The sequence below is a fragment of the Dryobates pubescens genome, chromosome 6 (genome assembly GCF_014839835.1).
Source record: "Dryobates pubescens isolate bDryPub1 chromosome 6, bDryPub1.pri, whole genome shotgun sequence".
Lineage (NCBI taxonomy): Eukaryota > Metazoa > Chordata > Aves > Piciformes > Picidae > Dryobates > Dryobates pubescens.
The window spans coordinates 43,777,848-43,804,629 of NC_071617.1; the positions used below are offsets into that span (position 1 = coordinate 43,777,848).

At 41.9% G+C, this 26,782-nt stretch overlaps 1 protein-coding gene across 1 annotated transcript in view; it reads left to right on the forward strand.

The window, feature by feature from the left end:
- DAAM2 (dishevelled associated activator of morphogenesis 2) overlaps window positions 1-26,782 on the forward strand; it is a 217,102-nt gene that overhangs the window by 114,926 nt on the left and 75,394 nt on the right. The window contains exons 4-6 of the mRNA XM_054162421.1: window positions 2,345-2,419; window positions 11,692-11,786; window positions 20,136-20,469. Coding sequence (XP_054018396.1) covers window positions 2,345-2,419; window positions 11,692-11,786; window positions 20,136-20,469 — 504 coding nt within the window. The remainder of the gene's footprint in view (window positions 1-2,344; window positions 2,420-11,691; window positions 11,787-20,135; window positions 20,470-26,782) is intronic.

A 26,782-nucleotide genomic window follows, 5' to 3' on the forward strand; every position in this document is an offset into this window, starting at 1 on the left:
CCCAAGGCTCTTTCTTCCCCCCACCACTATTAGGCTAATCTCAGCTGGCCAGATCTGAGATTTTCCTTCCCCCTTCTGCTCCTGGCATTAGGCCTAGCCAGGCCTAAGAGGCCTTGAGATAATTCCTCTTCCATTACCAGATAGGGAGCATCTCCCACGGGAGCGGTGAGGGAAGAAATGGGAAGTGTGAGACCTTGCTGATAGATTCATAGGGATCAGGACATTATGGGTATGAAATACGCAGCTTCCCGTGTCCACCCACTGGGCTGGACACCCAGGGCACCAGAGGTGCACCCTGTGTGGCAGCAGCAGGGGGCACCCAGCCAAATTGTCACAGGTAGAGAGCTGGGTATTTCTGTAACATGCCATTTGACAAGGACTAGAGTCTTTCAGATTCCTGCTGATTGTGGTCAGGAAAGGAAAGTAAGGAAAATCATCAGAACCGCTCCCTTGATTTTAGAAAGGTCCCCTTGTTCATAATTGTACCATTCATTATCATGAGGCAGTGGGTGAATAGCAACTGGTGGGTGTGATTGGTATCTCTTGTCACCTTGCCAGCCTCCCATATTTTTCATACAGCTGCCCGGCAAGGTGTTGGAGTCACCACCACCAGAGGTGTTTAGGAAGAGATTGGATGGGGTGCTTGGTGCCATGGTTTGGTTGATTAGATAGTGTTGGGTGATAGGTTGAACTCAATGATTTCTGAGGTCTTTTCCAACCTGGCTAATTCTATATTCTATTCTATTCTATTCTATTCTATTCTATTCTAAGCATTCATACATAGACAGCATTGGTGAGATCCACACAGCCTTCACACACATCCTTAGGATGAGTGAAATGGTTCCATGTCTTATCATATGCTAGGATTCTTGATATGAATTATTTGCAGTTTCCAATGGGAGAGTAGGATTGTAGAAACCAATCCTCATTTTGCCAGTGACTGTTACATTTACCTCAAAAGCAAAAGACCTATTAGAATGAAATTTCTTTTCAACCGAGCAATAAAGGATCAAGAAACAATTGGTTGCTGGCAAGGCACAGATCTTTTAGAAGCTGAACATGGTTGATCTTAGTCTAGTGCAGATGATTTTAGGTGAATAATTTGGGATGTGGGGATAGAAAGGTTAATGCTGATCGATCTGTAATTGGGGGGATGCTGTTCTGTCCCTTTAGATGTTCAGAACTTTTTAGAATAGCATACAAAAGAATCTTTCAGTTGGAAGACACCTACAATGATCATCTATTCCACCTGTCTGACCAATTCAGGGCTGAACAAAGGCTAAAGCCATTGTCCAAATGCCACTTATACACTGTGAGGCTTAGAATATCAACTACCTATGTAGAAAGCCTGTTCTAGTGCTTGACCACTCTCTCCATAAAGATATGTTTCCTAATGTCATAGAATCATACAATCAATAAGGTTGGAAAAGACCTCAGAGACCATCAAGTCCAGCCTATCACCCAACACCTCATGACTACTAAACCATGGCACCAAGTGCCATGTTCAATCCCTTTTTGAACACCTCCAAGGACAGTGACTCCACTACCTCCCTGGGCAGCACATTCCAATGGTTAACAACTCTTTCTGTGATGAACTTTCTCCTCACCTCAAGCCTAAACTTCCCCTGGTGCAGCTTCAGACTGTGTCCTCTTGTTCTGGTGCTGGTTTCCTGGGAGAAGAGACCAATCCCCTCCTGGCTACAACCTCCCTTCAGGTATTTGTAGACAGCAATAAGGTCTCCCCGGAGCCTTCTCTTCTCCAGGCTAAACAATCCCAGCTCCTTCAGCCTCTCCTCACAGGGCTTTTGCTCAAGGCCTCTCCCCAGCCTCATTGCTCTTTTCTGGACATGTTCAAGTGTCTCAATGTCCTTCTTAAATTGAGGGGCCCAGAACTGGACACAGTACTTAAGGTGTGGCCTAACCAATGCAGAGTCCAGGGGCAGAATGACCTCCCTGCTCCTGCTGCCCACACTATTCCTGATGCAGGCCAGGATGCCATTGGCTTTCTTGGCCACCTGGGCACACTTCTGGCTCATGTTTAGCCAGCTGTCAACCAGTACCCCCAGGTCCCTTTCTGTTTGGCTGCTCACCTTATGTGAAGGGGATTATTCTGTAATAACCTTATCTGAAGGGGATTCCTCTTATCTGACACACCGTGGTGACAGCACACATTTTCCATTTTCAGAAATGTTTGTAATAAATGCCACACATCTATGTACATTGTGTGAGAATATGGGGGAAGATACCACAGGAAAGAGCAGTGCAATAAAGACTCCCAGGTGGTTCTATAGTGGGATTTCATCCTCTAAAGGTCCCTTTTGTAACATTTAACTTTCTGTTTCAGGAACAAGAAGATCCTAATAAGCTTGCTACCAGCTGGCCAGATTACTACATTGACCGCATCAATTCCATGGCAGCAGTAAGTTACCTCTCCTGCAAAGCAGGGAAGACTTTCTACAGCAGTATTTCTTTAGGAAGAACTCCCCAAAGGAGAAAAATGTTTAGCACAGATCTAAAACAGGACTTTGAAAATAGAATAGAATAGAATAGAATAGAATAGACCTTCACGATCATTAAATCCAACCTATCACCAAACACCCTCTAATCAACAAAACCATGGAACCAAGCACCCCATCCAGTCCCCTCTTTAACACCTCCACCTCCAGTGATGGAGGTCTGTCACCTCCAGTGATGGCGACTCCATCACCTCCCTGGGCAGCACATTCCAATGGCCAATCTCTCTTGCTATGAGGAACTTCTTCCTAACATCCAGCCTAAAACTCCCCTGGCACAGTTTGAGACTGTGTCCTCTTGTTCTGGTGCTGGTTGCCTGGGAGAAGAGTCCAATCCCCACCTGGCTACAACCTCCTTTCAGGTAGTTGTAGAGAGCAAGAAGGTCTCCTCTGAGCCTCCTCTTCTCCAGGCTAAGCAACCCCAGCTCTCTCAGCCTCTCCTCATAGGGCTTGTGCTCCAAACCCCTCCCCAGCTTTGTTGCCCTTCTCTGGACACCTTCCAGCAACTCAACATCTTTCCTAAACTGAGGGGCCCAGAACTGGACCCAGGACTCAAGGTGTGGCCTAACCCATGCTGAGTCCAGAGGCAGAATGACCTCCCTGCTCCTGGTGGCCACATTATTTCTGATACAGGCCAGGATGCCATTTGCCTTCTTGGCCACCAGGCACACTGCTGGCTCATGTTCAGCCTACTATCAACCAGTACCTCCAGATTCCAGTTATTACTCACTTAAGAGGATGAAAGAGATGTTACTTCCTACTGTGAGTCACAAATAAACATAATTATCACCTTTCTTAATGCCAGATTTTCTTGGGGGAATTGTAATGGAATGAAAAGAATATGGTCTTGGTTTGTGAAGAGAGATTGAGCTTTTAAAGTGAATGGCATGGTACTGTGCTTTGATTTCCTGACTGAACAGATTTACTGTACATGAACCATTAAGGAGAAAAAAGTATGAAACCTTGCAGTATCACTGAGCCAAATACTGCTGGTAGGATTTGATCCAAGGCCTCTTAAATATGCTGAAAAATTTTCCATTGATTTCAGTGACTTTAGAATTAGTCTTGATGTAAACCTTGAGTGAATATGTACTCACCACTGTTGTAAATCTGGAGCAGTTCCATGGAATGAGGCTATGTTTTGGCCTATGTTTCTAATTTTAAGCATGTTTTAAGAGCACCAATAAACACCAGCCTGGGTAATGTTTGCATGCCTCAGGACTGAATGATTGATAACATTTTATTTGGCTTCAAGCCTCATAATTTAGTCTTATGATTGAAGTGTTGAGAAGACACACTGGGGTTAAAACCCCTGCTTCTGATTTGCCACTTTATTGTTTCACTTTTAGGCAGGTGAAGCTTAGTTGACTTGGTTTTACAGGAATTGTATCAGTGGAAAACTGGAGTAATACCACTGAGAACCAGCTCCAAAGCACTTGAAAAGCCATGTTCTATTCATTATTGTTTAGGCCTCTGAGATTCTTGACTTCCAAATGGTTATTTTGGGTTTCTTATAATGTTGATTCTAAATTTAGTGATGCATTCTTTAACTTATTTAAAAAAAACACAAACCCACAACAAAAACCTTCATCCAAGTGAGGTTGGCTAAGTGGTGAAAGAAAATCATGTTTCGTGTTGCTTCCCAACACTGTGTAATCTATTTCAGTGTGTGTCTCTTGGGCACTATCAGGTATTGCAATATTTAAATGAATAGAATAGAGTGGAATGGAATGGAGTGGAATAGAATAGAATAGAATAGGAATAGAATAGAATAGAATAGAATAGAATAGAATAGAATAGAATAGAATAGAATAGAATAGAATAGAATAGAATAGAATGGAATAGAATTAACCAGGTTGGAAGAGACCTTTGAGATCATCAAGTCCAACCTATCATCCAGCACTATCTAATCAACTAAACCATGGCACCAATCACCCCATCCAGTCTCTTCCTAAACACGTCCAGTGATGGTGAGTCCGCCACCTCCCTGGGCAGCACATTCCAGTGGCCAATAACTCAATTAACTGAAAAAGAGACAATTTTACATGCAACATTCATACCTTTTTCTAAAACATCTCATTTAATTATGAAGTTGTTGTTTGGTTGTTTTTCACCCCCCCCCCCCATATATTAGCTTGGCAAAAGAAAGTTACTCTTACCCACTGATAGAATGGAAATGGCACCTTTGTTTTGATGATATCATTAAGAATCTTTCTGTGTTACCCATCGTATCTGCCCCTCAAAGATTACACTTAAGAGCAATGTGATGATTCCTGACATGTTTGACATTCCCTACTTGTAACCTTAGACCACTGCTTTAGGAAGTACTTTAGGTCACAGATTCCTGATGCAGTTCAAAAAGCCATGCATTGTAGGCCCAGTTCTATTCCCACAATTGTTTCTGTTGCTATGAGTTTTTAGATTTTAATAATTTTTAAAACAAGTTATCACAGGAGCATATGACAGTAAAACTGTATGTCTTTGCTAGCCTGCAGTGTGCAGTTCCTGTGGAGAGACTGTCCCACCCTTTAGATAGCCTAACTGAAAGGAAGGGGCCAGGTAAATATTGGGTAGAATGTCTTCTAGACCACTTCTTAAGAGAAAGGGACAGCTGCTAATGATGTCTAATTTAGAAAGAGGAGCCTCCAAATTTACCCAGTCCTCTGATGTCTACATGCTCTGAATAATGCTGATGGATGTGGACATGTTGCATGCCCACAATTGGAGACCATTTCCATTATCAAGGTCATTGTCATCTTCTGCTGACTCATCAACACACAAAACTTTTCTCCAAAGTGAAGCAGCTGCCCTGGTAATGTCACATGCAAAGAAACCCCGCTGTGCTCCTCCAGCCCTCCTCACTCCATGATACTGTCTGCTTGGCAGCACAGATAAACACAGCCCTCACTCTTACCAGGGGGAGAAATTCCTGGCAGCTCCATGTTGCTTTTATGAGCTTGGCTGTGTATGCATTTCCACAGAGATACTTTCAGGTGAGCAGTAGTTGCAGAACCAGCTTTTCAGGAGAGGTGGCTCGGTCAGGAGTATGAGACAAGGGTCAAGATTAATAAACACAGCTATAACCAGGCCCTTTTCCCTGACTCAGAAAGCATTTGTTCAGGGCAGAGACGCTTCACAGGACATGAAAAATATGTCTCTTTCAGCACAATTTAGCAGGTGAATAACAACTCTCTTTTCCATCTGAGTTAGGTGACACCTATGTTACTTGAAATTTATTTACTTGAAAGTTCAGGGTTCTTTAAATTACATCTATTCATACTTCATCTTTCAGAATTTACTTTCTCTAGTTCATCCTTAATAAAGCCAGACATGTGGTACACCTTGAATTTAAACTGACTTGCTTTCTTTGAAGAAATGTTTTAAAGTAGTATTGTCACAGAATCACAGAATCACCAAAGTTGGAAGAGACCTCAAAGATCATCAAGTCCAACCTGTTACCACAAACCTCATGAATAAACCATGGCACCAAGTGCCACATCCAATCCCCTCTTGAACACCTCCAGGGACGGTGACTCCACCACCTCCCTGGGCAGCACATTCCAATAGCCAATCACTCTCTCAGTGAAGAACTTTCTCCTCACCTTGAGCCTAAACTTCCCCTGGCACAGCTTGAGACTGTGTCCTCTTGTTCTGGTACTGGTTGCCTGGGAGAAGAGACCAACCCCCTCCTGACTACAACCACCCTTCAGGTAGTTGTAGAGAGCAATAAGGTCTCCCCTGAGCCTCCTCTTCTCCAGGCTATGTCCAGGTACACCATGTAAGGCATGCCAGACAATATTTTCAAAATAAATTTTTATTTGAATTTTATTTCTGTTTTTTATGAACTGGAGTTGATGTCAACAATGATAAAACTTTATTAGTTATGATTTTAGCCAAGATCTAACGAAAGTGCCTGGCCTATAATGAGAAACCAGAATGTCCAGGTAGCTATTCACTATATATTCTTTTTGCTCCATTCTTTTTAAATTTCATTGGTGTGAGAGTGTTGATGCATCATACAATGCATTGCTGATGGTAATTCATTCCCTGTTTTTTTCTTATTTTTCTCCCTCTTTCTCCCACATACTGTCATTATGATCCTGTATTTTCCTTCCCAGCAGTTTAGAGGAATGAGGCTGGTGACAGATTTGAAGCACAGGCCTTTTGAGGAGATGCTGAGGGAGCTGGAGTTGCTTAGCCTGGAGAAGAGAGGCTCAGAGGAGACCTTATTGCTGTCTACAGCTACCTGAAGGGAGGTTGTAGCCAGGAGGGAGTTGGTCTCTTCTCCCAGGCAACCATCACCAGAACAAGAGGACACGGTCTCAAACTGTGCCACGGGAGGTTTTGGCTGCATATTAGGAAGAAGTTCTTCATAGAGAGAGTGATTGCCCATTGGAATGTGCTGCCCAGGAAGGTGGTGGAGTCACCATCACTGGAGGTATTAAAAAAGGGATTGGACATAGCACTTGAACCCATGGTTCAGTAGAATAGAATAGAATAGAATAGAATAGAATAGAATAGAATAGAATAGAATAGAATAGAATAGAATAGAATAGAATAGAATAGTGGTGTCCCCCAGGGATCAGTGTTGGGCCCCATCCTCTTTAACATCTTCATTGATGATATGGATGAGGGGATTGAGTCAGTCATCAGCAAGTTTGCAGATGACACCAAGTTAGGAGCAGATGTTGGTCAGTTAGAGGGTTGAAAGGCTCTGCAGAGGGACCTCGACCAACTGGACAGATGGGCAGAGTCCAACGGGATGGCATTTAACAAGTCCAAGTGCCGGGTGCTGCACTTTGGCCACAGCAACCCCATGCAGAGCTACAGGCTGGGGTCAGAGTGGCTGGAGAGCTGCCAAACAGAGAGCGACCTGGGGGTGCTGATTGACAGCTGCCTAAACATGAGGCAGCAGTGTGCCCAGGTGGCCAAGAAGGCCAATGGCATTCTGGCCTGTATTAGGAATAGTGTGGCCAGCAGGAGCAGGGAGGTCATTGTGCCCCTGGACTCTGCATTGGTTAGGCCGCACCTTGAGTCCTGTGTCCAGTTCTGGGCCCCTCAGTTTAAGAAGGACATTGAGACACTTGAACGTGTCCAGAGAAGGGCAACAAGGCTGGGGAGAGGCCTTGAGCACAAGCCCTATGAGGAGAGGCTGAGGGAGCTGGGATTGTTTAGCCTGGAGAAGAGAAGGATCAGGGGTGACCACATTGCCCTCTACAACTACCTGAAAGGTAATTGTAGACAGGTGGGGGTTGGTCTCTTCTCCCAGGCAACCAGCACCAGAACAAGAGGACACAGTCTCAAGCTGCACCAGGGGAGGTTTAGACTCGAGGTGAGGAGAAGGTTCTTCACTGAGCGAGTCGTTCGTCATTGGAATGTGCTGCCCAGGGAGGTGGTGGAGTCACTGTCCCTGGAGGTATTCAAGAGGGGATTGGATGTGGTACTTGGTGCCATGGTCTAGTCATGAGGTCTGTCAAGACAGGTTGGACTTGATGATCCTTGGGGTCTCTTCCAACCTTAGTTATACTGTGATACTGTGATACTGTGACTAGACTGGAACAGAATAGAAAAAACAGGTTTGAAGAGACCTTCAAGATCATCATGTCCAACCTATCATCCAACACCACCTAATCAACTAAGCCATGAAACCAAGCACTCTATCAAGTCTCCTCCTAAACACCTCTAATGATGGTGACTCCACCACCTCCCAGGGCAGCACATTCCAATGGGCAACCACTCTCTCTCTGTAGAATTTCTTCCTAACATCCAGTCTGAACCTCCCCTGGCACAGCTTGAGACTGTATCCTCTTGTTCTGGTGCTGGTTGCCTGGGAGAAGAGAGCAGACCCCACCTGTAGTCATGAGGTGTTGGGTGACAGGTTGAACTTGATGATCTCTGAGGTCTTTTTCAACCTTATTGATTCTATGATTCTGTGATTAACCATTAGTGTAAGGTGTGGCAATTAATCTGTGCTTTTAGTAAAATGAAATAATTAATTGTAAACAGAATCCAATTTTCAAAAGTAATTTCTTGGGCTACCTTAAGTTTTACCCATGAAATTCTGTGTGAATTCTTGTTTTCACTAAATAATAATAATAATAATAATAATAATAATAATAATAATAATAATAATAATAATAATAATAATAAATATTAATATTATTAATATTATTATTATTTTATGTATGTATTTATTTATTTATTTACTTTGTCACATCCAGTCACTAGATGCTATACATTCCTGGGTGGTGCACTTCATCTGAGAAATGTATATATGCAAAATGTGCTTGTGAAAAAGAGCTGCTTTGGCTGTGTTGTTTCCTTTTCCTAGTATGTCTAGTGAGCTGATAGTAACGAGCTGTATCATCAGCACAGCAGACTTTAGTCCTCGAGTGCAGTTTGTATTTGAGAAAAGCGATTCATCAGTCAGCCACATTAATGAAATCCAACCTCAAATGATGACAGTTGCCTCCCCTCTGTCTCCCAGGGATAGTTATGTTTTCTGTAACTCTTGCTGAGAAAGCTGTTTCATAATGCAAATGCAGGACCAGTCTGTCTTTAGGAAGGGCATGAGGATTTGGGTTCCTGGCCACGAACAGGAGTGAGAAATGAAGGGCTCTTGGCTGCCTGCAGCTTAGTAAAGGGGTTTTCTATAATCACTCTCTGTTGTAAAGGCAGGGTTATTTGTATTTGTTTCATTTGGAAATGAGCCTTTTTCACTGTGAACAAAATACTGTTGAGGACCTTCCTACTATCCATTTGCTTTCCCCCATTATGGCTCAGAGGAGAAATTAAGTCATTGGCGGCATGGGAGCTTTTCAAAGGAGCATTTGTGAGCCAAAAGAAAGACGACCAGATGGGCTGTCACCCAAGAAAATACAAATGAAGCCCCAAATCACACCCCGGGACTCTACCATAATGCCTCTTCAGGATTTCTGTTTATTTTTCAAAGAAGGGGATCATATATGGCTTGGCTTAAGCATTTCAATTTATGTTTCTGGCTGTTAGGGGATGCTGGCAAAAGATAAAACATCATCAGCTCATTTTCCATCAGTAGCGCTCTGTCATTCCATTAGGGCAGGAAATAGCTTGCTCTGTTACTGAGTGAATTTGACTTTACCATGGATCAGAGAGAGGACCCCTAGAGTTAAACACATCTCCCTCTGCCAGCTGTTCAGCGTAAGACAGCAATGGCGTGTGGCCAAATGACCACCCTCAGGATCTGACACGTGTTGGCACCACATGGCTTGCAAAAGCAAGCAACACAGGAGTACTTTCAAGGGAAGTGAGGTGAGGGGCTGGTAAGGGGGGAGGTGGGAGTTTAAAGGAAGTTTCAGTGAGAGGAAGGTTTCCTTTGGTGCTTACTAAACTGTAAAATCCAAACTTAAATATTTTGTGGTAGTGGCCCATAATTATAGCTACTCAGATTCCACCACAGAGGATCTCAGAGATGGCACTAGTTTAATTGGGTTATTCATTTGAGAAGGGTTTTAGACCTGCTTTCAGATACACAGAGTGCCCTGTACTCAGCACTGGTTAGGCCACACCTTGAGTCCTGTGTCCAGTTTTGGGCCCCTCAGTTTAGGAAAGATGTTGAGTTGCTGGAACGTGTCCAGAGAAGGGCAACAAAGCTGGTGAGAGGTCTCAAGCACAAGCCCTATGAGGAGAGGCTGAGAGAGCTGGGGTAGCTCAGTGCAGAGAAGAAGAGGCTCAGAGGAGACCTTGTTACTGTCTATAACTATCTGAAGGGAGGTTGTAGACAGGAGGGGGTTGATCTCTTCTCGCAGGCAACCACCAACAGAACAAGAGGACACAGTCTCATGCTGTGCCAGGGGAGATTTAGGCTGGATGTTAGGAAGATGTTCCTCATAGCAAGAGTGACTGGCCATTGGAATGTGCTGCCCAGGGAGGTGGTGGAGTCACCATCACTGGAGGTGTTTAGGAAGAGCCTGGACGAGGCGCTTGGTGCCATGGTTTAGTTGATTAAATAGCGTTGGATGATAGGTTGGACTTGATGATCTCAAAGACCTTTTCCAACCTGGTCTATTCTATTCTATTCTATTCTATTCTATTCTATTCTATTCTATTCTATTCTATTCTATATCTGAGAAGACCTGCCCATAGAAGCGTAACTTATCCTCTCTGTTTTACAATTAAAGTGACTATAAGGACACAGCTATAGGCTAAGTACTATGTCCTGTACTATGTCTTGACTTTTAAAAATGTCCCTCAGTGAAGCTGTGAGCCTGAATGCCATGCAATGGTGACTGAAAACTCTTGCTTCACATCACAAGGTTGCAGTGTTTCTGAGTGTGCATCAAGAACCCTAATTTCCTGATCTATCACTTTTAAAATTAGCAGTATTTAACTTTGAGAACCTTATTTTCTGCATGCATTCCACTCCATCTCTCACCACAGTTCACAGTGACCCACAGCATTTTCAGTTCCAATTGACTGGAGGCTCCAGATGCCTCAGGCTGTATACTGAGGGAAAAACTAGCCTCCAAATGCTTCACTGTGCTTGTTAAAAAATGGGAACACAAATTTTATGATGCTCCAGCGTTTTGCTGTGAATGTTCAGTCAGCAAGGGCAAATTGTATAGAGAAAATCAGTATCTTGATACAGCTGATATACTTGGTGTGGGGAAGAAAAGTCAAACTTATATGTACACAAACTGTAATTCAGGATACTGAAAGACTGTTTAGTCACTTAAAGAAACAGCTTTTATGCTTTGAAATGTGACACACAAGTCTGGAGGGTTTTTATTGTTCATTGACCCTCCCCCTCCCCTCCCACCCCCAATCACTCCAGCTATGTCAGTCTAGTAAAAGATATTACGTCTCCCTACAAACTTTGCTTCACATATCCATAGATCACTACAGCAGATCGCTGTTCCAAATTAGGTACAGTTTTCTGAGGGCATACTGGCAAGTATGATTTTGGGGGGGGTAACTTGAGAACCCTAGTTTAGCCAGTGTGGCAAAGCGGTATGCTGCTGCCAGTCCGCATGAGCAGCCTCATCTGGATTCAGTTTTGTAGCTGAGGCACTGCTTTCCTGGTGAAAGGTCGGCAGGCACCTCTGCATGGTTTGGATAGTTGTTTTTCATAATTCCAAGCCTGTCTCTTAGCTTTAAGGCAGCCCAAGCTTTCCTGATTGCCATCTTCTTTTCTGAACAGATGCAGACTCTGTATGCTTTTGATGAAGAAGAAACAGAAATGAAAAATAAAATAGTTGAAGACTTGAAGACAGCCTTGCGGACTCAGCCCATGAGGTAATTGTTGTTCATCTTTCATCACAATTTACTGCCTCCCCATGGTGAGATGTGACACGGGAAAGAGTGGCAAGGACAGAAACCTCATTGTCTCACCTCAAACAAGCCCCTCTGATATTTCAGACAATTCACAGAGAGCCTTATAGTTTGTGGTCTGAATATGCCTGCTTGGGAGGGCACACTGATGCTGACCCATGTAGCATCAGGAAAATAAAAGGCTAAGTCTGTTGTGAAAAACCTGTGGCATGTATGTACAAACACAGGTGATGACTATGAAGACCATATTTTACACTTCTTAGCCCCTTGAATTTCTCATGTAATTTGATTCATGTTGAGCAAAATCTCACCGTCTACTCTGAACTTTGGATTCAGACTTCTCCTTATCTTTAGTAATGTGAACTGTTTGATGCAAAGCAGCTAATCCATCTGACATCACCTGGTTTGGCATTCTTCCTGTTCTATATGTGACTGCTGTGTCGAGAAATGTAAGAGGCTTTATTGTGCACTGTGTCTTTGAAGGGAAGGTCATCTTTGTTTTTCTGGGAACAAAGCTCTGAACAACAGCAAACTAGCTAGCACAGAAAGCTTTTCCATTTGACAGAAGGGCTTTTTGCAGAAGCAATAACTATAACAGTCAGGAAGTTTCTGAGCATCTTTGTATTGGGCCCAAAATAGACTAAATGCATTTGCATTGAAGTCGTCACAATCAGACAGCTTCAGTAATTCCTAAGCAAACAGAATTTTTGGGAGTAGCAGAACTTAGCCAAACCAACCAAATTAATTAAATAAAAACAAGCCCAGAAATTGTCTCAAAGAATTTGCATTGCAGTTGCGTTGACCTGAAGTGAAGATATTTCTGGAACTTCTTGTGGAGCAAAGTGCTGATTGCGCTGCTACTCAGCAGCTGCTGGTTGCTGTGTACAACTTCTCCTCTGATAGCAAGTGTGAGGTAGAACACTTTAGTTTGAACCTCAGATTTTTACCTGCTGTAAGAGAGCATAAAGCCATATTCTCATGCTTTCTGAGGCATAAAGATTCATCAGACTTTGGTAATTTTAGCACATGGGTAGAGTGAGCACTTTTAACACAAAGCAGAGCAAGAGTGGCTTATATTGAAACCCAGCTCAAGTTATTGTTTGATTCTCTCTGTCACTATCTTAAACCAGAGGACACAATAAAATGCAGCTGGACATCATGTTAAAATGGAAGCTGAGACAACTACCAAGCTTCCAACTTTCAGTGATTTTAAACCAAAGTTCTGTACTGTTGAGCTTTGGTGTAGCAACTCTATTGCACTAAGGTAGAGCTGTTTTAATACTTACTCTGTCAAAGCGATAGCTGTCATTGTGTATAGCCACATATGTCCCACTGAAACATTTTGGTGGCCACTTTTGGTCATTTTGGTCTGTCATTTTGAGTAGGACAGCCCAGCCTTCCTGCTGAAAGCAAGGCAATAGAGAATAAGAACGAGAAATGTCTGTTGCTCAAAGCAGGGTTTTCCTTCACAGACATATATCGCTTCCCTTGACAAACATCATCTGTTTATAATAACTCTAACAAGCTTCAGTACAAGCATCTATGAGCTGCCCTATAAAGTGTTCTCTTCTAAATCACTGGTGATGGTTATGAGGCTTTTTCTTTTTCAATAGTTAAGCCATGCCAAATTTTGAGTTAAGTCCTATGTCTCAACCAATTTCCAGAGACTCAATTCGTTAGCTGCCAAATGGGCTGCATGCCAATGCCTGATCAACAAGCCAATTTCTTCCTCATGGAAAGGTTGCAGGAGAGAGGCCCTCAGCTCCATCAAATCCCTCTTATAAGAAGTATGATACCCAAGCCTTCAAAATACTAGTCTTTCTAGTTGAATTTGGACATCAAATCCTATTTTCTTTTACATATTCCCTGCATTAGACATCCCACTTCTTGTTTTCTGTGTAGTTTGAGTTAAATCACAACTTCTAGAAAAGGATTTCTCATGTACTTTGATTTTGTATGATGCAAGAGCAAGACTGATGAAAGCCCTACAGAACCAAAGATTATTTTTTTTTTTTATCATGCTAAAGAATCTTCCCAATAATAGGACAGGAAGATAGAACAAGCCACGTGTAATATTAACTCTAAGGTGGGAAACAAAACAAAAAGCTGAAGCACAGTAATGCATGCTTCATGTCATCCAAAAACACCCCCAGACTTATGTCTTGCAAGTAAGGTAGAATGTTAGCCAACTTCAAATGTCCTTAAAACTGAAATCTATTCAGCAGCTTTTCAGAAGACAGTTATGTTATTGAAGTCTGATGCAAAATTAATCTCAAAGCTGAAGTTACTCGATACTTAAGACCTTCTTACCAAAATTACATCTGAGAAAAGATCTGGTTTATACTGTTAACACTAATTGAAATTTGGTCGAGAAATATATGTAAACAATAAGGGTAATACATTTAAGGCTTAGAAAGAACACTGATAAATTCACCCCTGTCACATCAAAACATCCACATCTCCTTCGTGGTCCTCCTCTTCTGTTCATCAGGCCTCTGAAGGAAATAGTGATCTAAATTCACACAGGATAAACTGTCTGGAATCCATTTGTGATGGTAGGGTACATAGGGACTCTGACAGCTTACCAATAGGTTTGTAAGAATTTATGAACATAAACAATTGTGCTGACAAACTGTAGGACAGAAGCAATGAGAGAGAAGGGGATATTTTTTTCAGTATCTTAGTGCCCAAAAATGGTGGTTCAGAAGTGCAGCAAAAGTAAAACTTCCAAGGGACTGAAAAAAAGAAATAAATTCACTGTTTGGAACCCCAGGCAAAATACCACCATTAGTCTGGATCATTACTAACTCCCTTTACTGTCTGCTTTTCTCCTTTTGTTTAATGAAGATTAACCTCTTGTTATTTTTGTTTGATATAGCCATGATGCATTCAAGTGCATACTGGAGACAATGCTTCTCTAGAGATCTTTGAAACGCATTCTTGTGTGACCTGCCCTAAATGGTCCTGCTTTGCGGGGAGGTTGGACTCCATGATCTCTAGAGGTCCATTCCAACCTGTAGCATTCTGTGATTTATGCATGCAACAAGCAAAATCCATTTTGCTGAATTTGTCAGCAGTTCAGTAATTGTCAGGATAATGAGTGCCCCCTGATTCAAAAAACTATGCTGCAGGGAAGTGTAGCTTTGACTGCTAACAGGGTGGGGACATCCTGCTCTCTGTACACCCACAGTGTCTTTTCTGAGCTACACTTGGAATCCACCAGTAGATCATTGCCTCTTAGTCTGCCACATCTGCATTTGGATGAAAGGTTTGTTATTAGAACTAGCTAACACGTTCTGATCAGCACTCTCTAAAACTTGAAAGGCTAAGAGGTGCCCTGCCTTTAAAAGTGTGCTAAACTGGTCAAGTGAGAATATAAGGGGAGGTTAATTTGCTTGTTTAGCACCTATTAAAACACACCCTGCTTTATTTACACTTGAGTGTTTGAATGTGCTAGGCAGAATGCATTGGCGTATGTGCTTAACTTTACACCTTCTAATCTAGAACAAGATCTTAGTTTGCAGCATGCAGAATACATAGGATGGTAAATAGTTACATCTTTGTATGTTGTGAGGAAGAAGGCACTTTATTTGTATAAGCTGGGTTTGCTTTTGCACATACACACACCCCCATCCCTTGTTACAGACATAAGTATGTTCTCAGCCTGTCAGCTAAAAACCCATGCCTCTTTCTCTCCTGTGCAGACATTTACACACACCCCTCTCCACACCTAGAAAATCCACATCATGAGAGTGTTGGCCCCAAACCAACTGTTGCCATTTCTTTATCAGCCTCTTGCATGATTTCTGGCTTTTCCGGAGAATAGGGAACTAAATGTTTTGGAAACGGAAGGTGAAAGACCTCATTTGATTCCTGTTTCTGATGTCAGCTGAACTGGGAAGGTGCTTGGTTTTGCTTCCTATGCAGTTTACTGTGTGCTTTCTGGAGTAGGAAGACGACAGGACAATCCCTGCATTGTTTTAGATTATGTCATTAATCAAGGTCTGTGACACACACCACTTTCCTATGCATGCGTCCTTTTTGGAATGGCCTCATCCAAACAGTCCTAGAAAAATTGCTCTGCCACTGATTTTAGTAATGGACTGTACTTAATGGGGACAATGTGACTTTTGTGTATCTCCCTTTTTATCTTTGTCACATCATCATCAGACCAGACTGAAATATGTGAAGGCTGTAGCACCTTTGTATGTCTTGTTGTAAGACCAAGTGTTTCATCCCAAAGTATATTTAAGCAAACCTTTGTTTAGCTGCTTCTTCAGGATGTTTTCTTCCATCATCAGAGCTCTGTATCTTCAGAAAGATATCCATCTTAAGTCCTTCCCCAGCCCTGGAACTGAAAAGAACAGCAAAACATCTTGCCTTTTTTTTTTCTTTTCACCTTCCCTGAAAGATGGAGAAAATTGCTAAAATACAGAGTGGATTCATGGAACTGAATCCTAATGGTGAAGAGGAGGAGGAGTATTTAAACTAGTCCCCCCACTGTAGAGGCAAAGAGTGACTGTGCTGTCCAGGTCCAGAGATATGCTGGGTTAGAGAAATGCTCAGAAGTTGTTGGCATGCCATTGTTTGGTAACACATCGAGTTTATGCTTATTTTGGTTCCAAATGCATCCTTAGCAGCTACTCTTTTGTCTGTGGATTTGCTTATTTCAGTTGTCTTTGGCATTCTATCAGCTGCAGGCTTTAAATAAACTGAATTAAGTTTTATTTTTTATATAATCACTTTAAATAACAAACTGCTTTGAATGACTTAGTAAATTCCTGGTGCACAGAGCTGACCTGGAGGCAGAGGGGCTGTTGCTGCTATGATTTGTTAGGGTAGACAAGATGATGTATCCAAAGAATGTGCAATCAGACCCGTGTGAGAATTGGCACGACTGTCTTAGCAGGGTTCAACTAAACCTTGTTTTCATTTTTGCTGTGCACATGTTCCTGTATGTGCTTGCCCTTATTCTGATATTCACTTGAGATTATTCAGTTTTGAGCAAAACCCAGACCTCAGATGGAATCTTTGTTGAAAGTGCCAGGCTTTACCATAGTTCTGGTGAAACTAAGCTGAAAATTGGCAAATCTATAAACATAGTAAGCATAACATTCAGGTAGAAACTGAAAATGCCTGGTGGGATGTAGCCACCAAAAGACCATGCATATACAAGCCCATATTATCTAGAAGATAGGTAAGTATGGCTCAGGTTTGCTTGCTCGTCACAGACATTAATGGAGACCAGTGAAATTCCATCTTTCAATATGATCCTGTATCAGGAGTAGTGTGGCCAGCAGGAGCAGGGAAGTCATTGTGCCGCTGGACTCAGCACTGGTTAGGCCACACCTTGAGTCCTGTGTCCAGTTCTGGGCCTCTCAATTTAAGAAGGACATTGAGACTCTGGAATGCGTCAAAAGAAGGGCAATGAGGCTGGGGAGAGGCCTCAAGCACAAACCCTATGAGGAGAGGCTGAGGGAGCTGGGATTGCTTAGCCTGGAGAAGAGGAGGCTCAGAGTAGACCTTATTGTGACACTTGAATCCATGGTTTAGTAGTCATGAGGTGTTGGGTGACAGGTTGGATTTGATGATCTTTGAGGTCTTTTCCAACATTATTGATTCTATGATTCCATGAAAAGAGGAAGGTACTACGTTAGGGAGGATCCAACAGTGACGAAGAGGGGCTGGGTAAAGGCACAAGGACACAGATTTTTGGTATTTTTAATTTGTCACACGGGTGGCAGCTGTTAATGAACTTTTAATTTGTTTGAGGCCTACCTTAGGCCATGGATATATCATTTGTAGTGTACATATTGGTAGACTGAAAATGCATAACTCACTCAGGAGGCTCAAGGGAGACCTTATTGCTGTCTACAACTACCTAAAAGGAGGCTGTAGCCAGGTAGGGGTTGGTCTCTTCTCCCAGGCAACCAGCAACAGAACGAGAGGCCACAGTCTCAAGCTGTGCCAGTGGAAGTTTAGGCTCAAGGTGAGGAGAAAGTTCTTCACAGAAAGAGTAATTGGCTATTGGAATGTCCTGCCCAGGGAGGTGGTGGAGTCACCGTCCCTGGAGGTGTTATAAAATGATTGGACGTGGCACTTGGTGCCATGGTTTAGTAGTCATGAGGTGTTGGGTGACAGGTTGGACTTGATGATCTTTGAGGTCTTTTCCAACCTTGTTGATTCTATGATTCTATGATATTTGTTTGCATTCAGATATTCTAAAAAAAAAAATATTACCTACCTGAATGATCTGTAAGAGAAGGCAGGAGGTAAACAAGACAATCCAGAGAAACTATTTGCAGCCCTTTTCATATCTTTGAATCCCCATTCTTGAGGCAGTCAACTCTAAATGAAACATTGCTAGAACAATGGGTTTGATGTAACTTACGTAATTCCACCCTTTTCTATTGGTTTGTCTAGGAGGCAGTCTGCACAGTTTAATTTGACCCATCTGGAGTTTTTAACCCTGAAAAAACATTGAACTTTTCCAAGGGCTTTCTCCTATATTATTTTCATTCTCAGTTTCCATAATTTTAACCAGAAGAAAGGCAAATTTTATGGTAGAATGTAGTAGAAATAGAACTCCAGTGGTATCAACAATAAAACAAACCCCATCTTACTATAAGCTCCGTCTTCAATGTATTATTTGGTAACTGAGTCATTCTTTATTTCCTGTATTTGTGCTGTTTTTTAGTGTACATTTTGCTACTGCAGGTTGTCAGTGGATCTGTTCCATCCTTAATATGATTTCTCAAACTAAAAGCAGTCAAACAAAACCCAAAGAGATGAGCTTTGACTTTTATAGAAGAGCATGTCCCTTTGAAAAACAGTATGTTCTTATACATATATATCACAAGATCAGAGTATGAAGTCAGTACAGCTGACAGACACAGTGATCATGAGTTTGCTCCTATCACTATATCCAAATCCTAGAGACAGAAACCTGTAAGTTGTGTGGGCAAAAAGGTTGACCTAAGATTAAAAATGGTTTTCAAGATAATTTGAACTCATCATTATAATGTGGTATGAAAATGTATCTTGTGTATGTTCGTGTTGCAGTTTGAGCTGGGTGCCCCCCTGGTGTGTTCATTTCCTGTGTCCAGAAGTCCAGCCCAGAGGGATGGACGCAGGAAATTGTGTATTTCCTACCATAATTCTTTGCACCACTATAAGATCCAGTGCGGAGTCTGGCACTTTCTCTTTTCTTCCTCCTCCGCCAGCCGGTAACTGGGGGAGATGTCTCCTGGCTTTGGGCCTGGCTAGGCCCAAGGCCACGGGGGGATGGGCAGTCTCAGGCCTGGCCAGCTGAGACTAGCCCAGCAGAGGGAGGGGGAAGAAGGAGCCCTGAGGGTCTCGGTGTACCCTCAGGTGGGGATGGGATGGCTCTGGGTTTGCTTTGGGATCTTTCTTTGTCACTGCGCTTTGGGTTCTCTGTAACATTCACTGCTTTCTATTTAAACTTTCATCACTTTTGCAATCCATTTGTCTGAGTGTTTTATTCCTGCCCGTGGTGGGTAGAGGGGGCTGCCTCAGCCCAGCACAGTTAGCATATATGTAAGGTGTAGGAATTTGAAAGAATCCATACAGCCTTGAAAATGCAGCAAGTCCTGGGGTGGACTGCAGCAGGCATTTGGTAGTAACTGCAGCAAGGAGCACCCTGAATGGGCAATAGAGTCATAAGGTGATAGAACCCTGAGAATGTGACATGCATTATTAGCCATTTTGGTTTCTCCCTTGTTTTGGTGGGGTTGTTTGGTTTCGTTTGGTTTGGGTTTTCTTAAATACTTGGAAATTACTATATGAACTTTAGGCTAAAAGGGAGCCAGATTTACAGATGCAGAACTGAATAACAGTATCTTTAAAATAGATTGCCTTTGGCTTGCTTTCCTATTTTTTTTTACCTTCTTTGTGTTTTGTTTTTTGGGTTGTTGGGTTTTTTTGTTTGGTTGGTTGGTTTGGTTTGGTTTTTTTGGTCTACAGCTACCTGAAGAGAGGTTGTAGCCGGGTGGGGGTTGGTCTCTTCTTCCAGGCAACCAGCACCAGAACAAGAGGACACACTCTTAAACTGTGCCAGGGGAGGTTTAGGCTGCATGTTAGGAAGAAGTTCTTCGTAGAGAGAGTGATTGCCCATTGGAATGTACTGCCCAGGGAGGTGGTGGAGTCACCATCATTGGAGGTGTTTAGGAGACTTTATAGGGTGCTTGGTTGCATGGTTTAGTTGATTAGAGGGTGTTGGATGATGGGTTGGACGTGATGATCTTGAAGGTCTCTTCCAACCTGGTCTATTCTATTCTATTCTATTTTTTTCAGGTTTGTGACTAGGTTTATTGAGCTGGATGGCCTGAGCTGTTTGCTGAACTTCCTGAAGAGCATGGACTATGAGACCTCAGAGAGTCGTATACACACATCCATTATAGGGTGCATCAAGGCACTGATGAACAACTCCCAAGGACGGGCTCATGTCCTGGCTCACCCAGAAAGTATCAACATCATCTCCCAGAGCTTACGGACGGAGAACATTAAGACCAAGATTGCTGTGCTGGAGATCCTAGGAGCTGTCTGCTTAGTACCAGATGGTCACAAGAAAGTCTTGCAAGCCATGCTTCACTACCAAGTCTATGCTGCAGAAAGGACAAGATTCCAGGTAGAAGGCAGATACTTTGCCAGAAATATCCAGTATGATGAAGCTCTGCAGGGAGTGATTTTTACAGTGCATGTATTGAAAGCTGCTAGGTAGTAAAAAAAAGGAGTATTTGTAACTTTGTTTTAGGAAGGGTGCTTTCTCAGATAGACTGTCAGCATATACATATATATGTGTATATCTATATCTATGTCTATATCTATATATTCAAGGCCTGCTTCCTTGCCATTAATGCTACCTTAAAATCATCTATATTTTACTGGAAAATGAGGGTTTGTTATGGTAAATGTAAGATGCTAATCTGTTCATACTCTAACCCGATGGCATTTCTGGGGTAGTAATGGTTTGGTTTGCCCTAGAAGCTGAAGCCAAAGAATTCCAGGAGCTTCTGCCCTGATTTTAAACCCCTTAATTTAGTAATAAAAGAGTTGTGGGTTAAATAAGAAAGACAATGGATTAAGTAATATATATATTAGAGGCACCTCAAATGCCACTCAGCAATGAACTTGTGAATCATCACCACTTATCAGTTCTTTGGCTCAGATAACTCCCATCCAGAACGCAGAAGGGAAACTCTATCTCAGAGACCTTGGCATAGGTCAGTAGATCATTGACAAACTTCTGTTGTGGACACTGCTGGCTGCTGTTATAACATTCCTCTTCCTTGTGAACTGAGCACTTTTACAAAAAGATGCAATGGAATCTCTTGCTGTGTATGAAACTGTAGCTCCTAAACTTCGTGTCATGTCACCCACTTACTGTTATTTCTTAGGTGAAACTGTAACAGTCATGGTGCTCCAACAGCCCCTGGATCCTGGTTTCTGTCAGCTATTAACTCCTGCCTCTTCCTCATCTAATGCATCATTGGATTTTGGGTTAAAGTGAACTTGTGGCTGTAAAAATGGATGGGGAAAAAGTCTGTGCTCACGTAGTCTCCTTAGCTGCCAATGTTTGTTGTTGGAACTGAATGTACTATGGGATTCACTGAATGTGGCTGAGACCTGAGACTGGGACAGAGCAGATCGTGGCTTGGATTTAACCTACATGTGGCATTGACAGTGGCAGGCCACCCCTCTATGTGCACTGGCCAATTTGTACTGCTTGTCTAGTCAAATATGGTGTGTGTCTTCAATATGCTGGTATGACACATCTATTATATGACTCCAGAATGGGGAGAGAGGGTTTTGATCACAGCTGAAGGCTCTTGAGGATATTTCAATAGGGAATTATTTCAGTTAGAGTAAAAGTTGGAAGGTGAAAAGATTTCAGCTGCTATCAGCAGGGCCTTCTCTCTCAACCCACAACAGAAGATGTCACTATTCTTAAGTATAGGAGTCGAGTACGAATGACTGATGAAGAAGCGAAAAATAAGCCACATGCAATTATGAAGTGCAGGTTAATGTGGACTGTCTATGCAGGAAAGCATCAAAAACTTTTAAACCAGCTTCCTCTCTAGTAATTAACTAAAATAAAGAATCCTTCCTGAATTCATTTAACATTCTTGTATACCTGAGAGGCAGAGAGATAACCTTAGATGCTTGTTAAAAAGCAGTGTGGCCATGTGGCCAAGAAGGCCAATGGCATCCTGGCCTGCATCAGGAATAGTGTGGCCATCAGGAGCAGGGAAGTTATTGTGCCCCAGTACTCAAGGCCACACCTTGAGTACTGTGTCCAGTTCTGAGGCCCTCAATTTAAGAAGGACATGGAGACTCTTGATTGTGTCCAGAGAAGGGCAACAAGGCTAGGCCTCGAGCACAAGCCCTATGAGGAGAGGCTGAGGGAGCTGGGATTGCTTAGCCTGAAGACGAGGAGGCTCAGGGAAGACCTTATTGCTGTCTACAACTACCTGAAGGGAGGTTGTAGGCAGGAGGGGGTTGGTCTCTTCTCCCAGGCAACCAGCACCAGAACAAGAGGACACAGTCTCAAGCTGTGCCAGGGGAAGTTTAGGCTTGAAGTGAGGAGAAAATTCTTCACAGAAGGAATTGTTAGCCATTGGAATGTGCTGTCTAGGGAAGTGGTGGAGTCACTGTGCCTGGAGGTGTTCAAGAAGGGATTGGACCTGCCACTTGGTGCTGTGGTCTACTAGTCATGAGGTGTTGGGTGACAGGTTGGACTCGATGATCTGTGAGGTCTCTTCCAACCTTATTGGTTCTATGATTCTATGATTAACATCCCTGACAATACTTGTGGTCCTGTGTTAATTTATCCTTACTTGACCAAGACTCTGCTTAGTAAGTCCATATGGGAGATAGATGATGAGTTTATTCAGTGTCCTGTTTGGGTCCTCTCCCTCATTTTTTTATAATGAATTAAAATTTACTGAATAACTGAGATAAGTCAGTGCAGGGCAAAATATGGCAGCACAGGTCTTGCGCAGCTGGTGTAATGATTTTCAGATGCTTACCAACTCTCACATTCAAGAAAAAGTGCTTTGCATAAATCCTTGCTTTTGTCACAATGATTTTCCATTGTGGAGAGGAAAGAAAGGAAGAAAGGAAGAAAAGAAGAAAGGAAGAAAGAAAGAAAGAAAGGAAGAAAGGAAGAAAGGAAGAAAGAAAGAAAGAAAGAGAGAAGAAAGAAAGGAACAAAGAAAGAGAAAGAAAGAGAGAAAGAAGAAAGAAATAGAAAGAAAGAAGAAAGAAAGAGAAAGAAAGAGAGAAAGAGAGAAAGAGAGAAAGAGAGAAAGAAAGAAAGAAAGAAAGAGAGAGAGAAAGGAAGAAAGAAAGAGAGAAAGAAAGAAGAAAGAAAGGAAGAAAGGAGAAAGAGAAAGAAAGAAAGAGAGAAAGAAAGAGAGAAAGAGAAAGAAAGAAAGAGAGAAAGAGAAAGAAAGAAAGAAAGAGAGAAAGAAAGAAAGAAAGAAAGAAGAAAGAAAGGAAGAAAGAAGAAAGAAAGAAAGAAAGAGAAAGACAGAAAGAGACAAAGAGAGAAAGAAAGAGAGAAAGAAAGAAAGAAGAAAGAAAGAAAGAGAGAAAGAAAGAGAGAAAGAAAGAAAGAAGAAAGAAAGGAAGAAAGAAGAAAGAAAGAGAAAAAGAAAGAAAGAGAAAGAGAAAGAGAAAGAGAAAGAGAAAGAGACAGAGACAGAGAACGAGACAGAGAAAGAGAGAACGAAAGAAAGAAAGAGAGAAAGAAAGAAAGAGAGAAAGAAAGAAAGAAAGAAAGAAAGAAAGAAAGAAAGAAAGAAAGAAAGAAAGAGAAAGAAAGAAAGAAAGAAAGAGAGAAAGAAAGAAAGAAAGAAAGAAAAACTCTCTTTTCTTTCTTAAACAAAACCCCAAAAAATTCCAACCCACCCAAACCCCAAAATGATCCCGCAGAAGGGATGCACTCTTGTTTGCAATTTCTAACACTTGTGTCTAGATGCTGGAGTGGGATTTTCCACTACACTCATGCAAATAGCTTGAGTTTAATTTTGCGGAGGTAAGCGTTCATCCAAAGACATTCCTCATCCATCTTCAGTCATTTTCTAACAGAGAGGTTAGGGATTTTTAAAAGGCTGCTGAAACAAATGTTGTATGGTCTTCCTTACATTTTAGAGGAAGATTCTCTAATACTCTAGGACTTGTCAGTTAAGACAGTGTTTTATCTCTTTGCTTTTTGCCCTCCCACAACCGAGCTGCAAGAGAGAACAGTCTTGTGGCTCCTTATCAAGAAAAACATCCACTGTGACTGTACTATGGGAGGCCATTTTAAGAAAAGGATGAGCTGACAGTACTTACCTTTGTACTGCAGACTTCAAAGAAGGAGCACACAATGAAAGACAGTGGAAGCCTTTTTTGACTTAACCTAGTCCTAGGTGTAATCTTTGCAAGCCAGACTTTGCAGGTGTCTGAAGAGATCCTTTATGTTTCAAATGGAACTCTTTTTGGCGGTGTCTTTCCTGTAGACTGAACAACTAGCAGCATCACACAGTGTATTAAAGTGGCTGAACAGTTTAGATCTTGCTGCTTTACATTGACTTTGGCCATACCTAATCACTGTTAGTGTTGAAAATGGTCTCCCACAACTAGGGATCTGGCAGAACTAAGAAATGAGAATTCTTTCAGTGAAAAGTAGTAAAAAATGAACTCAACTGTAGTAACAGGATAAATGTACTTGAAATATGCAGAACAGGAATTTATTCCTTTGGCTCTAGTGTTCATCATTGCAGACTGATTCTAATGGGTGGTGGGGAGGGGAAATGGAAAGCTGGGAGTTATAAAGGCACTACTCAGTCTTTCTCTAGATCTAGCTTCATAAGACAATGCCTAGATTAGAGACACAACACTTGAGGATAATTTTGGATTCTCAGTTTTGGAAACCAAAGTCAGTTTGTGTAAAAATAAAACCTGTAGGGCTTTCAGGAAACTGTACTGAGCTCACATTTATTGCCAGGTCAAATAAATAATAGACAGGGAATTTTGACTTCTCACATCAGTGCAATTGTTGCTTTTCCTGAAGTTGCCTTCCTGACAACAGTGATTGTCAATATTCTTTATCCCTTTCAGCCACCTTGCTTTCAATTTATTCCTTCTTATCTATGAAAGCTGGAACTTTGTGTTTGGATTTATTTTTCCCTCCTGCAGATTGCAGTAAATCTAAGTGTCCCACTCTCCCCATATTGTCTGTGATGACCAGCTTTGAGGAATCGGGAAGTAAATGTAACAAACACCGTCCCTGGTCTACTTTTCCCCAACACAAATTGTTTTCTTTGGTTTTTGCCTTCTTGCAGAGGAGTGGCATGTTGATGAGTAAAAATTTGCAGTGCATGGTTCTTCTTCCATTCCTCTTTGTAACAAGGAGGAGGAGAGATTCAGAATGATACACTAGAAAGCATACAAAACTCGAGCCTGTGCATAACATCTTCCTGACAACTTTAGATTGGAGCACTGAGCATTTCCAAATTGCACAAGCTCAAGTGCAGTGGAACAATGCAGAGACCATGTACTTAACACAGGAGCATAAAACATGGCATGTTCCATTGAATATCAAAGCTATTGCTGGTCAGTGTTCGAAGCATAAGCATTGCTATCTGGCACAGCTAGCCCGAAGTAGTCAGTGGTCTCAACAACAGATGAATTAGTAGAGAAGCAAAATTGTGACTTAAGATACGGTTCTTACTAAACTTGCATTGGTTGTCCCACTGTGATTCCTGCTGTTTGAATACTGGTGTGTTTAGAGTCAAAATCCAAATTAAGGTGAGATTTCTGAGTGATATAAACATGTGCAACCCCAACTAACTTAGCTAAATTGGACTAGGTCATTCAAGTTGAAGGTCACTAATCTATCTGTGCTGAAATATTTTTGGAAGCATGTCTTTGCTTTTTGATATGTTCTCCTTTTAAAATTGAAGTTAATAAAATTACATATACAGATTTTTTACAAATAAGAAAGACTATCATCTCACCTTAATAAAATTCCATATCTTGCTCTGAGGGGAAAGTGATGTAAAATATCAATTATCTCTAAATTGACAGCATTTAATCTACTGACTGTAATTATCAATCTAATCCTTGACTTCAGAGAGGAGTCACTTTGAAGCTGTGGAAGATTCTCCAGATCTTACTCTTCTTTGTTAATACTTCTGTCTTGTCTCAAATGCCATTCAGTTGTACAGCTTCACCCTCTATCTCTACTGTTCAACATATTCACAGCTCTACCAGGATCCCTTTTGTCTTGACACTTGGCACAAACTTCTATACTTTGTTTGTGTCTGAATTTATATTGTGGCTACTTCTGTTTTCTCACATTTGCCACAACTTCTTAGCTGATCTGATCCCATTGCCTTCTTTAAACTTTGACTCTTCTTTCATGCTGCCCTTCTGCCTGGAATAACTCTTCCTTTAATGTCCAACAGGCAGTCTGCAGTTCCTCTTTTAAGATATTTCTTGAAAATTCTCCTCTTCAGGCAGTATTATATCCTTACTAAAAGTCTGTGATAATATAAAGACATAGAATCATAGAATCAACAAGGTTGGAAATTACCTCAAAGATCATCAAGTTCAACCTGTCACCCAACACCTCATGACTACTAAACCATGGCAACAAGTGCCATGTCCAATCCCCTCTTGAACACCTCCAGGGATGGTGACTGCACCACCTCCCTGGGCAGCACATTCCAATGGCTAACAACTCTCTCTGTGCCTTCCTGACACCTGACACGCCTTCCTGAGGCAATCTAGAGAAGCCATCTTCATCCATTTTTTGTTTAAAATATGCTCATTTGCTTAAAAATTCTACTCTATCCCTTAAAGGAGAGAGATGAAAGGAAATGATAGCAAGCTGGACAGTAAACTCGAAAAGCAGAAATGTGGAATTAGGAGGATGATTCCTTGGTGTGCTT